Below are 15,151 nucleotides of genomic sequence, written 5' to 3' on the forward strand. Positions count from 1 at the left end.
CCTTTTGTCTCTCTGCCCCTCCTCTGCTCGCTTGCGCGCTCTCTCTCAAAATAAACATTAAAAAAAAAAAAAAGGTGTTCTTAGCTTTATTAGGTCTTCTGCACAGGTGGAGATGGCACAACTTGAGAGGCCACAGGATTAGGTTCAAGGTCACCAGTGAGGCACTGGTGGAGATGAACAGATGTTTGGTCCTACAGGGTCCAGCGGCTCCTTATACCTCTCCTGGGCCCAGGCTGCCTCTGCCCATCTCCCGAATGCTCTGGAAAGCCGTTTCCTGGCCACAAGGCTTCTTGTGACTCAAGGTGATGGAATTTTCCCAACCAAACCACAGTGCCTTCTAAGCATTGTTACTTTGCAAAAATGTGGCCTGATTTCAGAGGGCCGACATGGGAGCACAAAGTCATCTGTAAGTGGGAATGCCTGTCAGGTGAGAATGGAGTGGTGTCAAGGCGCACATCAGTCTCCAGGGCTCAGACACTGAGGTTAGAAAGAACTTGCCTTGAGAACAGCCACCCCACCAGGGGCACTGAGAACATCTCCACCCCCTTGTGTGCACCGCCTAACCCAGGGGAGCTCACCCGCACGGATAGAGCCGCACGGCCGTGTTAGGGGCCCTGGCCTGCACTCCACCTGTCCAGATACTGGCAGCATCCAAGCAACAGGGAGGAAAACTACTAAAGTATCAAAGGTAAGTCCTACATTCTCAGCAATGCAAAATGATCAGCACCAGCGTGTTTGGTGGTGAGGGAAAGCGAGGGGAGAGCGACCAGGGTCGCTGGAGGAGTTTTCAGTAAAGCAAGGCGGATAGAAAGGAAGCAGGAGAAGTGTGGAGGCCGTTCGGCCTAAGGCGAGAAGTGGGGACCCCTACCCTGGCTGCATCCCAGCCCAGGGACCCGTGCCCAGGGCGGAAAGACAGGCCTCAGGGATTTTCACCAAGGATCTGTGGATGCCCAGCGTGGGGCCTTGGAATGACTGGTGAATGGGCTCCGGAGCAGGACACGTGAGGGGGTGCCCTTCGCACTGCATCTGTATGAGCAGCGCCCCTGGAGTTGAAAGCTGCACAGCTGGGCCTGCCCATGAACTCTTCAAAAGTTCTGCATTAACTTTTCTGGGGAGACAAACCAGCTTCCACCAAGTCAGTCACAGGGGCCCCTAATGGAAGAAACCAAGGGACACTACTTACTAGGGATCTGCTACCAGAGAGGGTCCTAGCCTGGTCTCTTCCCATCCCAGTCACTCCTCCAGGGCATCTACTGGTAGGCCCAGCTCTGGCCTGAGGGCTGAACCCTCAACACCCAGTGGAAGAAGACACCCACTTGCTGAGGCTAAGGCACATGCTTGAGGAAACAGGCTTAAATTGCACCTGGAGAGAGCTTCTGTTGGTGAGCACTGTGCGGTCCGAGAGAAATCTGGGGAGGTCTAGTCTTTGCGGATCCCGAGCCAGATTAAAAGCTGGCCTAGAAAGTTATACCTCGAGACAGCCAACTATCACTGGAAAGGGAGAAAACGGACAGAGTTGTACTTATGACACCAGAACCTGCCTTAGGGGGTCACTGGATGTGACAAGGAATGGTTCAATATGGCATCTGGAGAAAAGACTCCATGGTGCACACTGTAAACTCCTTAGTTAACTGCAAGGCAGATCTGGGGGTGGCCACAGCAGGATCACCCTGAACAACACAAGTGGTCCATGGGGCTGGAGTCAGGACCCTGCTCTGTCCTGGCCTGTTGAAGAGCCTGTTAGCCACTGGCCTGCCTAGAGAGCCGCCATGTGTCATCTAGCTCTGTCACAACAGACCCCTCACTCCCAGGGATGGAGACCTCTCTGTGGCTGCCACATGGCAGGACATATGTCAGGGCCAGGCAGGAAGGCAGTTCGCTGTCTCAGGGCCCCCGTCCGCAGTCTTGCAAATATGCATGAACCCCATTCCTGAGGGCCGAGCCCCCTCTGCTGCCCCCTTGATAGGTGAAATCTTTCCTCGAGCCCCTTCTTCTGCCCACTGGGGCTTGGGCCAGAGCAGAATAGGGCAGGGGAACAAAATTCACTTCAGCAAGGTCCCAAGAGCAACTTTCCCTGTTTCCATGACGTTGCCCGGTGAAGCTATATATGAAGCTGATCAGCAGTTCCCTCCTGAAGGGGGCTGAAAATGTGCGGGGGTGTCTGGATTATCCAACGGCTGGGAATATGACTGGCATTTAGTGGGTGGGGATGCCAGACTGGCTGCATTCTCTGGAGAGTCCCACGCAAGGAAGAAATGTCCCGCCTGAAAAGTCATCTTGTTTTACATGAAGAAACCACTGTCTTTCTCCAAGTAATACAATGCACAAACCATACAACCTCCTCCACTCTTTCTTTTCCCGCCCAAAGCCTCTCCCTGTTTAAAAACGTGACATTTGGCCAATGTTAAGAATCCGAGGGGCCAAGGCGAGCCCCTGGTGGTGGTCAGCCCACGTGGGCTCTGGCCATGCCGGGCAAGAGGCCTCCTTACCTGGGCATTTCAGTGTGGATGGAACACCTGTCATCCAGAAACATGTCAAAGCCACGCAGACTTGCTAGCCAAGAGACGAGACACAGACAAGGCCAGGCAGTGTGGGAGGATCTCCATTCCTACACGGGCTGGGCCAGCACCCCCAGTGAAGAAGCCAGGGGTGTCTGGAGAGGCACTTGGATTGGTTTTGTCTGGGGTCCATTTGCTCTCCCAAGAAACAGAACAGTGAGACTGTGACAGGTACATACTGTGCCAACTACTTAGAAGACAAAAGGCCCCAAATCTAAATAACGGGGCAGCGAAGAGTAGCAGGGGGTAATGGTGACTCATGGCCTAACAGCATTAAGGCCACTGTCCTGCTATTAATTAGCCATCTCAGCCATGCTCCAAGAGCTGATGCTAAGGGGACTGTCCACTGTCACAGACCTTTTGGAGGGCATTAAGGCAGTTTTATTTTTTTAATTAAACACAATTTTAATTAAGCACTTGTTCTAATGAACAAATATTAACAAAGTTAATATTTAATCCTTATCCAACTGTCACCCTGGCCCAAATGACACGGCTAATAAGCAACAAAGGTTTGTGTGCAGCCAGAATCCATGCTCTGAACGAATATAGCAAGCTGCTTTTTTACAGAGCGTACATCAACAGAAGCTTTAAATTTTTGCACACCCTTGACCCAGGAGACATGCCTTTTGTAAGAATTTCTCCTAAGGAGATAACCGACACCGACCAGGAGGAATCCACACAGAAGAATGCTGATGCAGTCTGCGGTAGTGACACGGGCAAGCATGCCGATATCTTGGCATCCTAGAGGTGAGGTGAGCATTATGTTTGAGAATTCTTGCCACCACCCTGCCTTCCCAAGCACAACTGCACTTGGACACACGGGAGGAAAAGGAAGCAGTGGAGGGATGGGAGACCTCCGGTGGCCTAGGGCCCAGGCTAAGGCACACTCCCCTCCATTGATCTCTTTTAACCCAAATGCTATGCACTTACTAGTCCGATTTTACAAGTGAACAAAGTGCGGGGCAGGAGGCAGGAAAGGATGCCCGAGACCACAGCATGAGCGGCAGAGCTCATTGCGGAGCGCACACTGGCTGCTCTTTCCACAATGACTTGCTAACTCCATACACTCCCAGGCCTCATGAAGGGGCCTTTCTACTTAACTCCACCTCCACCTAACTAAACCACTCTCAAGAGATTTACCTTCAGTGCATGAATTTCTCCCTTCCAAAGTAAAAAGTTTGACCTCTTTTACAACACCATTATACTTGCATGAAATTATGCCGTAGGTCCCAAAACTACCAGATATGGAGGGATCATAATCCATCACAATCAGTCGTTACCTAATTATCTACAGGAAATTACCTTAAATGTATGAAAAAATTAATTTATTGAAAGCTATATGGGGCGCCTGGGTGGCTTAGTCGGTTAAGCGTCCGACTTTCGCTTAGGTCATGATCTCGCGGTTCGTGGGTTCGAGCCCCACGTCGGGCTCTGTGCTGACTGCCAGCTCAGAGCCTGGAGCCTGTTTCAGTCTGACTCCCTCTCTCTCTGACCCTCCCTGCTCACGCTCTCTCTCTCCTAGAAATAAAATATTAAAAAAAAAAAAAAAAGAAAGCTATGTGCCAGCATGTTTTAGGTGCTGTGCAAGATCTCATTTAATTATCCCACTAACTCTTAAGATAGGAATGCCTTTCCTTCCCATTTTACTTAAGAAACAAAAGCAGAGGGATTTAGCAAATCGTGTGTGTGGTAGGTGGCACCGAATGGCACTGTCAACAACAGAGAGCGAGCATCTACAGGACCAGGGTCTCTGTGGCTCATCACCCACGCTGCACAGCCCAGGAAGACAGGACTTGGGGTTTCACCTCGAGTCTTCCAAGTGTTAGGCCCTTGCCATGCTACACCCTTTACAGCACTTACATACTTTGGACAGCTTGGACGATGCCAATCAACTGAATTTTGCTGCTCAGCAGAGGGCGCACAACCCAGTGTTGGCCTCAGGGCAAACCACGGAGAGGCAGGTAGCCACTGCAGCTTTCGACAGGGTACAGAGCTTGTGAATCAGACTCTGGGGGTAGCAGTGTCTGCTAGGAGTCTGGATGGGGGATGGGGGAAGGGAGGTCACTGTGGTCTGTACTTTGAAAACTGGCATCCAAGCATGAATCAGAGCTGAGTTCCTTTAGGAATGGGCCAGCATTCCTAACAGAGCAAGCTCCTACATCCCAGACACCTCTGCGTGATGGTGTGGGGATTAGGTTTTCAGGATCCAGGCCAGCAAGAGACGGTAGGAGGGGAGGCAGGCAGGCAGTACTGTGATGTCCAGGCATCCAAGGCTGGACATCAGAATGTGGGTGCCTTAGCGATGGTCCTGCCCCTCACTTAGCTCTTTACTCCTGACCCTGGCAGGTAACGTGAGGGTCGTACAGTCTACAACCCACAAGACTCCGAGGGCCTGATTTATATGTCTTATCCTCAGTAATTTCCAGTCAAACCTCTGCATAATTTGAGCTGGTGTTGGGTGTGTACAGAATGACTTCATAATAGGAGCCCTCACTCATGCAGCATCTTATCTTGGGGAAGGTGTTAGGCACTGAACTGTATCTCCCCACCCCCAAATTTTTAAGCTGAAGCCCTAATGCCTAATACCTCAGAATGTGACTGTATTTGGAGACAGGGCCTTTGAGGAGGTAATTAAAATGAGGCCATTAGGATGGACCCTACTCTGACTGGTGTCATAAGGACTAACAGAAGGACATCAGGGATTGGAGCGCACAGAGGAAAGCCCAAGGACAGCGGCGTCAGAAATCAACCCTGCCAACACCTTGATCTTGGGTCTCCAGCCTCAGCCCTGGGAGGAAAAAGATTTCTGTTGTTTCAGCCCCCAGGCTAGCAAACTAATACAGAAGGTTATATCCACTTTATATTCTGACCACCGTCTACTATGATTCAGAATGGTAAGTGAATACAATAAACTGGAAGGCTGTTTGGTTAATACTTTTAATGATATGATTATACAATTTTCACTATTCAGTATTTCGTATAAAACCAGTTACAATACACAAGATTTTCAAACCCAACAATATGTATCAAACTACATAGATATGCAAAGTTTACAGGCCATTATGAAGCTTTATCTTAAAAATACCTTCAGGAAAATAAACATTCATTCAACCAGTTCTCTTGGCTTTATAAAATATGATTAGAAATATACATTTTAATAAAAAAATCAAGACAATGGTTGATCAAATACTGATTAATCAGTTACATTTTAAAACTTTTTAATAATCTGTACATGAGTTGAGTGCAGGTTAGATAAAAGTCTGCAAATTATTAATATAAAACTGCAGTACTATAATCATATGAACGTATCTGCTGACAGTTAATTCTACTGGGCAGTTAAGGAGGTAATTTCCTACACAGTATAGGTGAATTGTCCAGTCTTTTAAATATATCTGTAGTATTTCCACTTAGGAACACAAGGAATACTCAGATTTAGGAGAAATGGAAGAGCAGCAGCTAGCCTTACCAGGATAGTTTTAGCGGGAGAGAACTATTAAAAAATTAAAATATGCTTTTAAAGTTGTTTTTGATGAGCACTGCTTTCCAGGATGCAATAATTATTTTTAAAAATGTATGAAGAGGAACAGTTAAGCTACTTTTAGAACAAACATCAAAAGAGCGCATTGCTCATTTGTCATGAATGGCGGTGATTCAAGCAAAGGGAAGCTTCCAGAAGCTCTTGGCACACCACCACCACCCAGAAGGCCTGATGGTCCGCAGGGCACGCAGAACTGGCCATCAGATTCCAAGGGCAAACATAGTCGCCTCATGAGCACACTTGGGAACTCCTCTAAAAATTGTCTAGGCCCAAGAAAAGAGGTAGGAATGACCCCTGTGAGAGGGGAGGAGGGCAGAGAAGAAAAAGCAGGTGGGTGGCAGGCGAACGGGGCCAGGTAGAGAGCAGAAAAGATGCTGGAGACTAGCAGAGCAGCGTGCCGCCCAGACGCGGCCATGTGGACAAGGCAGGATTCGTGTTTCAGTGAGGCACTGCTCAGGATTAACCCCTCTTTACGGACAGCTCAGAGAGTTTTCTAGTTTTTCTTCAGCATTACAAAAAAACAAGTCTGTTTATACTTCTAGGTACCCAGTTTTGCAGACACCCTTCCTTTGGACTATCCTGGACTCTGGACATGAGTCCCCCAAAAGCTTCAAGGACACCTTAAAAAATGTATTTCTAATTTTAATTTCAATGGAAACTGTCTTGGTGTACTTTCAAAGCTATTTAAGGCTCTGAAGTTTAAAGGAATCTCTCCATCTGACGTGCCCTATTTCATTCCATAGCGATAGGGTCTTTCTATGACAAGAACTTGAAGTTAGAATCTCAGGAGATTCTGGGTGTGTTGAAGTCTCCGTTGGGGGTAAAAAGAAAGAGTCCACTCTTACTCACAGCAGGAAGAACTTTCCATCAGTCAGACCCAGAGACTTCCTGGATTCTAGAAATGCCCCCTGGTATGTTTAATAATAGTGTGCTATGAAATCCACCTGAGCACCACCCCAAGTCCTTGCTGTGTTCCAAGGACTGCTTCTGTATCAAATCACAGTTTCCTAGGACTCGCTTTAGTGAGCCTATTAAAGAACAAGATTTTTTAAAAAGAGCCACAGTGATAGCATTCTAGCTGGAAACTTGAGCAGCTGACACAAAAAGGCAATTTGTAAATAAAAAGTACTGTGGTTAACACTGAAGCCCAGAGTTTTCACTCTTGGCCAAGACACCAAATGGCTTATTCACTGGGAGGGAGATGGCACATTTAACTTGTTCTGATGTAATAAAGTTCAGATGGAAGTTTGATTTTTATAACTACCTGGATTATTTATGCAGGAGATGGCCTTTAAAGGTGTCAAGGGAAGAAGAATTGCCCTGAGAATTCAATGTTTTATGCAAGGGCACAGTCTGAATATTTATTATTGTCTCCTAGCACAAGACAGCTAATGGAATGTTTCTTCTCCCACCCAAAGCTTAGTGAAGAGAGGTCTTCTCCATCAGGTAAGTGGGTCTTTGTGTCTTTTCACTTCCAGAGATAGAAAACCACTTTTTTTTTCTGAGATCTAGTCCCCAGCGTTTAAGAGCTGGCACGACACATCCCCATACCACCTGATGAGGAAGAGCCGCCTGTTTGACCAAGACACTGGTGACCTGGCATCTCCCCTCAAAGCCAGTCAACCTTATAATTTACTCCAAGAGGGTAAATATTGAAATGGAGCCACAGCCTTCCAGTAAATTTTGCATTAACAGACTAAAATCTGTTTATTCCAATCACTTTAGTCCTCATCATAGTTTTGTCAAGAAGGTAGCTTTTTAAAATGAAACTGCCCATTCGCCTGGTTCATTCATCTTGTAAGGTGAAGGCGTTTGCCTTCTATTGCCTTTCCTTATCATATCCCCTGCTCTCCATACTAGGATAGGCAAAAATTGGCGAACATTAACTAAAACCATTCCCTTCTCATTATGGAGGTAACCAAGGTGACTGCAAAATATTCTTTCATTTTGGGCCCCCGTTTTTTTGTTTTAGCAGCAAATAAATTGTTTTTGTGATTGCTTTATATCACAGACTCTGCTGTGTTTCTGAAGGGTGGAGGGGCGAAGGCACTCTGAAAAGAGTTAGTTGTATTCCCCAACCAAAGGCAACAGTGAGACTCTTATTTACAAACAACTGAAATCCAGATGCGAGTAACTGTCACTGAAATCAAAGTGTGTGTGAATGGCCTTAGGCTGATCACATAAAAAAAGAAATCCACAATGTTACAGAGAAAGACCCAAATAAAGCAGTACTATTCTTTTTAAGCCGTTATTTGGGATGGCTGTTTCCAAGAGAAAACACCAACAGTGTTTTTCTTAATCATGCGTGGAAGGAAATAGGATTTTAATTTGTATGACTGGGCAGCCAAATTGTGGGCAGCCTTGGCATTCTCCAGTCCCTCAATGACATAAAGAGGAATGACTTACAACAATCTTCCAACTCTGAAGCCAGTATCCCCTTCCGAGTCTTCCAAAGCTACCACTCCTGTTCTCTTGCAAGTTCGGCTGCCAAAGTACCACTTTGTATCACAACATCCAACAGTCTTCAAACATGGTTTTCACAGATTCTTGTTAATAAAGCACTCTTTGGTGGAAGACAAGCAGCTTGGGTACTTAACAAAGTTACCATTACAACAATATTATAAGTATTAAAGTGAAGATGGTTAAACCAAATAGTATCAAATTACAGAAAGTACCACTTCTGTAATGCATGTTTTCTCTTTATAAATTTTGACACAGGGTGAACAGAAAATAAATACGTAAAAAACCTCCATCAGATCCTCACTTCTTCTGAAGGCCAGCAGCTAAAATGATTGCCATCACAGGGACACACGTGCACCACACAGACAGGTCAACTCTCCTGACAAGAGAGGGCTTCGTTTGATATTTACACCTGAGACTAAATTTACAACAGCTTTTTTTGTCGTTAAACTTGAGACGTTTCTATAAAAGGAGAGCTGGGCCTTCTTCAAGTCACTGCTTGTGCCCAAACTCATGTAGTTATTTTAAACTCCAGTGGACATTGTCTTCATTGAATAAACTTCTTAGGTGGAAAGCGGCTAAGGCTTTTGCAATTTTGTTTTGTTTCCAAATAAATTGTGCTAAGTCCTGCTGTAGGTTTCTGTTCCTAGAGTCTTCCTTCAGTTCTGGTCACAGGTTTTTACTTAACGCAAGACTGTTTTAGTCCTTGAAATGGAGGGACTACAGGGGGAGAAAAAAAAGGATTTTACCATGAAGGTTTCCAAGTGTCCCGTATGTAGTTACCAAAGACAAGGAAGGCAACATAATAAAAGTAGTGACATGCTAAAAAGTATACACTTTGTATAATTCTTTAATGACAAATATTTTGGAAAAGACAGTACAATATCAACCATAAAGTAAAGACAAATGGGAGAGAAAGGCAGAGCAGAAAAAGGTTCAGTTCTGCAAAAAATAAAAAAACAAAAACAAAGAAAAAAAGAAGGGCGGGCAGAAGCAGCAGAGCAATGAGAGTACCATAATGCCATTAAGGGCATTTGTTGCAAAGCATTCCTTTTCCTTCTTTCCCTCTGAGGAACCAGGCTGTGGGAAAAGCGGAAAGAACGAAAAGATAAAGAAGTGTTACTTGATTATTTCCAAAGCCAGAATTTGGTCACAGAAAAAGCTCTGGCACCTCAAGCAGTTTCCAGTTTAGCAGCGCGGAAGGCACCCACTCCCCGCCATCCTCAGACCGCGCTGCAGGTGGGGCGTGCACCTGCGCGTCATTGACCTTGATGGATTCTCATCCTATCTCCCTTCTCTCCTACCCCAGGTTTATTATGTAAACTTTCAACTAACCAGCAGATTTCAGGGAAGAGCTTGAGCAAAAGAAGAGAGTCAGAAGACAATTCCAATCTGGAGGTGACCACTCACTGGAAGATGAGGCCACTCCATCAGAGTAGCTCATCTGAATTGATCACTTAGTTTTTGGAGACCCCAACAGAGTACTGGGTATAAAGGTGTAGGTCAACTGGTACAACCAAGTGGGAAAATATCTGGAATTTCAAAGAGAAATTGGTATTTTTGATGAGCAGAGGTAACTGGCATTTTTTTTTAAAAGGATAGAGACAACATTCTGGGGCTTCTAGACTGATGGACTTTCAGAGGAAATGGCAATAACAAAATTAAAGCCCAGATGTGGCAGAATGGGTACCGAGATCTGAGACTATTAAGGGATAAGAAGCAGTGATAGGTAGATAATGACAAAAGTCACAAATGAGAAAACTTAAAAAGCCAAAGAAGTCCTAAATGTAGCTATTTCCAACTGAAGGGCTTGTGAAGACTCGTTTGCAGAGGCCAAGGAAAGCACCCTGAGCACTATCTTCCCCCATGATATGAATAATTAGGTGCAAATACCCCAAAAGCCATGAACATTAGGTTGGTTTGACAGGTGGAGCAGAAAGTGACGGTTCCAAATGATGCAACTTGGAATTAAAAAAAAAAAAAAAAATCATTTGTCCATGACCATTTTCTTACAAAATGGATGAAGTTATAATTTAAAAAAAGAAAAGACTCCTTCCTCCAAAGAAATACCATAAGCTTCCAGAAACATGCACTCAATAGTAAGCTGTGTCAAGACACAAACCGAACTGAATGTCATCAAATGAGGTGGCTGCAGGTCCTCAAGGAGAGGCACAGTGATGAAATTTTCAAGACTCCAAGAATGCTCATCAGAGAGTTAAGAGAGAACACTGGAAAACAGTCCAATTCTTTACTGGATTTAATAATTCTTAAAAGAGAAACATTAGAATGGATTTATAGTTCTAACAGGGAGTGGGGGAGGGAGATGATTTACTTCTTCAGACTTGAGAAAAGGGATGAGGAAATGCCCCACAGAGCCCTCTCGGCCCCCAAGGTCCGTGTGCTCCAGCCACCACCAGTCACCCCAGTGGCTCCAGGCCTGAACTCCGTAATTCTGCCGGAGCAGAGCTTGACGCTGCCAAGTAGGTTTACGTGTGGCTCATGTTCAAGGGATACAGAAGGGAATGACCATCTACCAAGAGAGAGACCTGGTAGCACTTCTTCCCAGCAACAAAGATTTATAATAACACATATTTTTTCAGCCTCCAAATAATTGCTTTTTCAATGTGTTTGTGGAAAAGGTCTCCCAAGTTGTACAGCCTTTCAGTAAACTGTCAAAAATCAAAAGAGCCAAATCAGTGGAAAGTGAGTTTAGGTGAGGTCTTCATCCCAGAAGCCTCTAAGAAGAAAACAGAACATGGGAATGAAAGATCAGGTTCCTATGGCAGAACAGATGATATGAGAACACCAACCTGCAAAGAGAAGGCCTCACAGGTGGGGGTTAACAGTAAACTGGCAACCCTTGTGCCTTGGAGGTATTTATTTTATGCTGAAAAGTATACTAGTTCCTTGTATTGCTGTCTAAAGCAAAGTTCTCTATTCAAAACTTTACAATTACTCAACAATCTTGTATTATTTTGTCCTCAATCAGATTAGGCACAAATGTGTTAATTCCTTCATTACTCTCCAACCAAAAATGACTACTATTCAGTAGGATAAAGCTTCAGGCTACTGCTTGGCTCCCTCAGCTTCCATGAATTCCTAGAAGCAGGAAGTAGGACCTGTATGTAATGTATTTGCCTTTCTTTTGTGAGCTGCAGGTGGCTCAGGTAAGGTGAAGTGAACACAGGCCGAAGCCCCACAAGAGGCCAAGAAGACCCTACATGAAGGGGGTGGGTAAACTCAAAACCCAGTTTTCTCTCATTGGTTTATTTCTTCACCTCTCCCAATTTCTGAAAGTCCATTTTGAAAATTTAAAAGAAGACTTTTGGTTTTCAAAACCCTACTATTCCACATGCCTGGAAACTGCTTTGGGCCATTTCAAAATTCAGTCAAGTGTATTCAGTCTGAACTCTACTTTCAACCCCTCAAAGCATCTGGTCCAGGGACCTCAGGCAGATGCTCACTGCAATCAGGAACCACCTCTGCTGAGAAGCACACGTTTAGATCACTAGACAAGACCTAGATGGAAAAAGTGCCACGTGGCCACGCCCTCAGAGGAACGTGGTATGGCTGGGCACGCGTGGTCCCGGCTCCTGGACTCTAGTCCCCTGTGGCCTGAAGAGCACAATCCAGAAAAGCAGAAAGCAGAATTAAATGTGCAAGACACACCCAAACTGTAACAGAAGCCTGAGTGATTATACCTAAAAAGAATATATTCATTCAAAACATGTCTAACTATCCCCCCCAGCAGGCTTTTTATCTGAGTTTTTAATAGAGTAATTCACCTGAGAGTGTCAAGTTAAAATGCTCCCATTCTCCTACTTATTGTAAAAAAGTTGGAGGAAAAGCAACCGATAAAAAAATAAAAACCCCTAATTATCCTACCAACCAGAAAAATTGTTAATATTTCAGCATTTGTTATCTTATTTCCATATATGCATAGAAAGGTATGTGTATATATACTTAAATATATGTATAATTTATAAGCTTATATGCTACATATAAATGTATGTATAAACATATACATATATTTGTAGAGGAATACGATTCTGTAAAGTATATTGTGCACTGATAAAATTAGAGTAATACTTCCTAATTTTTATGTGAGGCTCTTTTCACTTATTGCTTTATGAGCATTTATCCAGGCCATTAAATTTTCTTTAAAAACATGACTCTTGATTCATTTGGGAAAATTCAACAAATCTTTAGCCCATTTTCTCTTCCTCACAGTTATAAATAATGTTCTGGTATTACGTTATAATGTACCTAAGATTTTTTGTCAGTATTTCTCTGTTTTCTTCTCAAGTGGAATTAAAGAGTAAAAAGAACTATGAATATCTGATACCTTTCTATGAAAAACTCAAAATCCCCAAGTCATGAGTTGGTGCTCTCCAATACTTGTACTAAGGCACTATGACATTCTGATGTGAGTTAAAGTCTGTAGTGAAATTGTATGAAAGAATCAGCAGAGGGGGAAATGGCAAAACTGAACAATTCCTTACACACACACACACACCCCACACAGAGCTCTCTGGTTTGTAGTGAGTCCCTTAGGACACAGGCTGCTGGGCCCTGCGCCCCGGGAGAACTAACTCAGCTATCCCACAGCCTCAAAGATAGGAGGGCAGGAAGTTAAAAAGAAACAAGGAAAATAGGGAAGGATGTTTTAAAGTCTGGTTCAGACTATCTTCAGGCTAGTTGTGGTCTTAATATTATAAGACAGGCGCTGGGCCATGAGCACAGGACCACACATGTCAACACCAGGCAAAATACATAAACATGAAAAGAGTGCTTGCCTCCTTCTATTCCTAAGATGACAGTTAAGTAGGTTATCTGCTCTTCCCTCAAAAGGGAACTGCTTCTGGAATATGTTAGAAATGAAATGTCTGCCTTTAGTTCATGATAAACATCCAAATGCAACAGTGAGTAATGGATTTGGTCATGGAACATGTGCATTTTCTTGTCTCGGCCTGTAATAATGAAGGAAGGGAAAACGCAGGGCTCCCGGTGAAAGCATGAGCCCCCATGGGTGTGGACTGTGGCCAAGAGGCCAGGCCCTAGGTAAAAAAGGACCCCAAACTCACTGGAGTTCTCATATTCCACCATCATACTTATTTGCAGCTAAGTCTCCAACAATTATGCTGTATCTGCTATACAGAAAAATTTCCTCTGAGTCCTGACAGAAAGCTTTGGAAATTCAAGAACTTGTAAGTACAATACTTTCAACTTCCCCATATTCTGACCGCGAGACACTTCTCCAGTGTTGAGAACCACCTCTGAAAAACAAAACAAACCCTACATTAAAAATGGCCCAGATTTTCTCAGACAATGAACAAGTCAAACACATTTGATTAACTGCCCATCTCAGGGACTTTGCTTTCTCCTGTCTTCCTCTCCTCATTTCTATCTCCAGAAGATGAAACTGGAAAACCAAGGCTTGGAATTTTTCAGAAGAGTAGGATTCTTTTCTCACCTTTTAAAACTGCTTTTTCTTGAAGCAGATCTGGTGGTTCTTTTAGTAATGCCTGTACTGCCAGAAATGTTAGGTTCAGATGTTTTACAGCTCTGAACACTGGATTGAAGAATTACTCTGAAAACAGTTGGAAAAAAATAAGATTATATTCACTGAAGCAATTTTCAAATACTTGACAGAGGAAGGCATTTTTGCACTTCAGTGCAAATTATTTTATTGAGAATTCATAGGATTTTCCATAAACACATTTGCCAAAAAAAAAAAAATCTGAAACACATTTTCACATCAAAGTCTTTTGAATAAAGCATCTCATTTCCCCATGAAGGTTATACAAAGATAACCAGAATATACTTTGTTCTTAGAAAACAAATGACCTGGCATTTTAAGCAATTCCCACGCCGAAGAAATCAGATTGATTGATTTGTGCCCCAAATCTTTGTGCCCCAAAAGTAGATTCTCAGAATTCTAGTCATGAAAACAAGAAGCCATTTAAAAACCCCAAATTCTAAAGAATATGAATAGAAAGATCTACTCAATAGTCATTCTTCAGAGGTGAAAATATGGGTAATGAATGCCAAATCAATACTAATTTTATATAACATCTCAAATTTTAAAAATATGTTCAAGCAAAATTTTGACTTTGTCAAATTGGATTAGACACTGGATTAGAACCTGCTTAACTAAATCACTAAGCACCATTAACATGAAAGTGAAACTGTTTAAGTTCTGTGAAAACCCTGATTTAATTAAACTCGAAAATAATCTCAAGGAACTGATGCCTATGGGTGTAGGTTGCCCAGGAGGCAAATTCATGAGTCAGAAGAACACCCTCAGGTAAAGCCCACATAGAGGACCTTGCTCAAAAGTAGAGGGTATTTTGTAATTCCTCACTGAATGGCCATAGGGAAAACATAAAACATCAAAAAGATTTTATACGCAATTCTTTTCTTCAAAAGATAATGACTAAAACACTGATCTGCGTGCACACACACTTTTATCTTTCTGTAAATGAAAACACTGCCTTAAAAATAGGCTTCTTTGTCTCATGTCCAAACAAAAGCGAGAGCCAGTAACAACTTAGGAGAACCCAACTCACAAGAGTAAAAAGAAACCACTACAACT

General features: G+C 43.6%; 1 protein-coding gene across 9 annotated transcripts in view; it reads right to left on the reverse strand.

Moving 5' to 3' along the window:
• Positions 1–7,655: 7,655 nt before the first annotated feature.
• Positions 7,656–15,151, reverse strand: part of CDC14B (cell division cycle 14B) — a 101,648-nt gene continuing 94,152 nt past the window's right edge. For 3 of the 9 annotated variants that reach the window (XM_077749577.1, XM_077749575.1, XM_077749574.1), the window contains 2 exons: positions 14,030–14,146; positions 7,656–9,636 (listed from right to left, as the gene is read on the reverse strand). In XM_077749577.1, the coding sequence (XP_077605703.1) occupies positions 9,336–9,636; positions 14,030–14,146 (418 nt within the window). In that variant the 3' untranslated portion in view covers positions 7,656–9,335. Of the gene's footprint in view, positions 9,637–13,647; positions 13,833–14,029; positions 14,147–15,151 lie in introns of those variants that run through there. The other 6 variants (XM_077749583.1, XM_077749580.1, XM_077749578.1 and 3 more) reach the window with 5 other exon arrangements.

This window comes from Crocuta crocuta, unplaced genomic scaffold (assembly GCF_008692635.1).
Source record: "Crocuta crocuta isolate KB4526 unplaced genomic scaffold, BGI_CrCroc_1.0 scaffold99, whole genome shotgun sequence".
Lineage (NCBI taxonomy): Eukaryota > Metazoa > Chordata > Mammalia > Carnivora > Hyaenidae > Crocuta > Crocuta crocuta.